Source organism: Cryptomeria japonica, chromosome 5, assembly GCF_030272615.1.
Source record: "Cryptomeria japonica chromosome 5, Sugi_1.0, whole genome shotgun sequence".
In the NCBI taxonomy this organism is placed as follows: domain Eukaryota; kingdom Viridiplantae; phylum Streptophyta; class Pinopsida; order Cupressales; family Cupressaceae; genus Cryptomeria; species Cryptomeria japonica.
In genome coordinates, this window is record NC_081409.1 from 304,886,077 (window position 1) to 304,888,597 (window position 2,521).

General features: G+C 37.2%; 1 protein-coding gene across 1 annotated transcript; it reads right to left on the minus strand.

Moving 5' to 3' along the window:
• Nucleotides 1-517: 517 nt before the first annotated feature.
• LOC131066555 (uncharacterized) lies at nt 518-1,517 on the minus strand. Its single transcript, XM_058001346.2, has one exon. It carries the CDS (start codon nt 1,242-1,244, stop codon nt 729-731), a length of 516 nt encoding a protein of 171 aa, XP_057857329.2. The 5' UTR covers nt 1,245-1,517; the 3' UTR covers nt 518-728.
• Between the last annotated feature and the right edge of the window lie 1,004 nt (nt 1,518-2,521).

Sequence of the window (2,521 nt, forward strand, 5' to 3'; positions counted from 1 at the left end):
AAAACATCCATGAAGACACAAACACGAACAAGGAATTCCCAGCCCAGAAATGCAGGAAAATTCAACAAAATAGTAAACCTTAATTCTGTACCCTACAAGACAAGTTGTACAAGAGGGATCCCAGTCCATCTCATGTTTTTGCATTCAAGTGCCATTCCTACTATTTTGAGGGTCCTTCTAGTCTCCCCCCATTCCTAAAATTCCCTTGTCCTCCATCCCCCCATACTTATAATTTTTTACAGAGCCACAAATTAAAATAACCCGACGGGTGAACGTTCATTATATACAACTGCTCAACCCAAAAACGATCCGCTAGTAATAACCCTAAGAATTTAATCAACCCTTAATCAAAAACAGTAAGACAATAATACTCGCTCTAATTGTAAGCCATTCAACTTACTCTAATAATGACTAAAAACCTGCCAATATATGCTTCAAAAAGTAATCAAAGAGGGAGAAAGATAAATTTAAATGAACAGTCTCATTAGATCGTCTCAAATAAGAACGACAACGTCAATTAAATCAAACCAAAAACGATCATATTTAGAAATACGTTCGCTCTACAAATTTGTAAAGTCTATTTCCACCACAGATTTTGCATATCACTAAAGCATCTCCAACACAACGAAAGATTTAACATCGAAACACACATATATATAAACATTATTAGACAATAACGAGGAATATAAACCGTCCCGAGAAAAACGTACGCGGCGGGCACATTTACCTCACCGCTTGGACGCCAGATTAATATTTCTGCACAAAATCCGGGCATTAACAGCATCAGCCTTCTCGATAAGCTCCTGCAGCACAGAACTTTCCGGCCGCTTCGGTGGCTTCTCCTCCGAAAGTCGCTGAAAATAATTGCCGTAAACATACTCGAGCCTAAAACCCTTCTCTTCGTCATAGAGCATAATATGCCCGTGCCACTGCCACACGCGGTAATTGGATTCCGGGCGATCGGTGCAGCCGACGCAGATATGGTTTTCACCGACCTCGACGGATTGGCCGGAATTAGGCTTCAAAGTGTCGCCCTTGCCGCTCAGAATTATGCGTATAACCTTCTGTTCAAGCTTGGCGGCCTCCTTAGCCAACTTGGGCTTGCCATCGTCTTCGATGACTTTGTCGCAGGCATTGGCTATGAGGGCATCCGTGTCCAAATATGGCGGCCGCATTTGCAGTTTCTCCATTAAATCGCTGAGAGTTGCTGCATCCAGAGGGGATTTTGGGCTGGACTTAGACATTTTTCAGTTGTTTTTTCTTTCGAATTTTTCCCAAAACCTTAAAGAACAAAACCCTCGAAAGCTTATAAAAACCCTAAGGATGCCCCTGTTGTTTATATAGCATCGTATAAGACTTTGTGGAACACGACTACTGTGAACCCTTAAACCCTCCAAGATTCGGATAAACCCTTGCGTGGAATTTGGCCTGTTTGGAGATATTTTAGGTCGTTGTCCAGCTGTGTCAGTTAATCGACGTGGATGGATGCGAAGGTGCAATTGGCTGTCAAACGCTAAGGAACGGAGTGGAATGGAAGGAATGGAATAGATTTTCGAGCTGTCTCTTTATGGGTTTACAGATGCTGTCTCTAGTAATATGGGAATATTTAGTATGGGTCTACAAATGATTTATAGTAATATGAAATTAATGTGGGAGAGGTTCTCATCAATACTACTAACAAGGTATACATGTCTTACTTTTTAAAGATTTAAACTTGTGACCTCTTTTTCAAGAGTACAAATAAATGCAAGTAATTAAAGTATAAATTATCTTACGTTAATTATGATAGTAAAAATTAATAAGATTGATAATTATAATAGTTATTTTAGAAAGTTGTTTTTTGGTGCTATGTCAAGTTTAAGTCTTAGATTTGTCCTCAAAATTTGGACTCAAGCTCATATTATGTAGAATTCTATTATGATATTCACTTGGATTGGTATTTAAGAATACCTTGAAATGGTTGTCATTTTATTACAAGGAGACATGTCTGTCAAAGATAATCCCCAAAAACATATAAAAAGCTCAAAGACAATGGTAGAGAAGGATCCTAAGATAATGTATCTAGATGTTGTACTCATTATAGTGCACATATAGACATTTGAATTTTACCACCATTTTGTCATACTAATTTTTTTGTAAATTAATTAAATAATTCATTGTTTGATTAATTACTTTCACCATTCATCGGTAATTAATTTTTCCTACAATTGATTTTAATTAAATCAATAAATCTTAGCTCCTAATTCTTCCAACTTAATCCATTGAGTAAACTATGATTAGTTTTTTGGTTAAGCTAATTAAAAACTTTAATATTTTCTCTATCATTTAATTCTACATTATCATTGGTCTTTGTCCTTTTAATCCTAGTCATTAAATCTATTTGCATGGATTAAACTCTAAATCCAACATCATTTGCAATATCTCCCTTCTCCTCCCATGCTCCCACATGTGTGTCCTCTTAACTCGTCTCGTGCTCCCACGTGTGTGAGCATGCTAACCTTAATACACTCTTTGCTCTCAC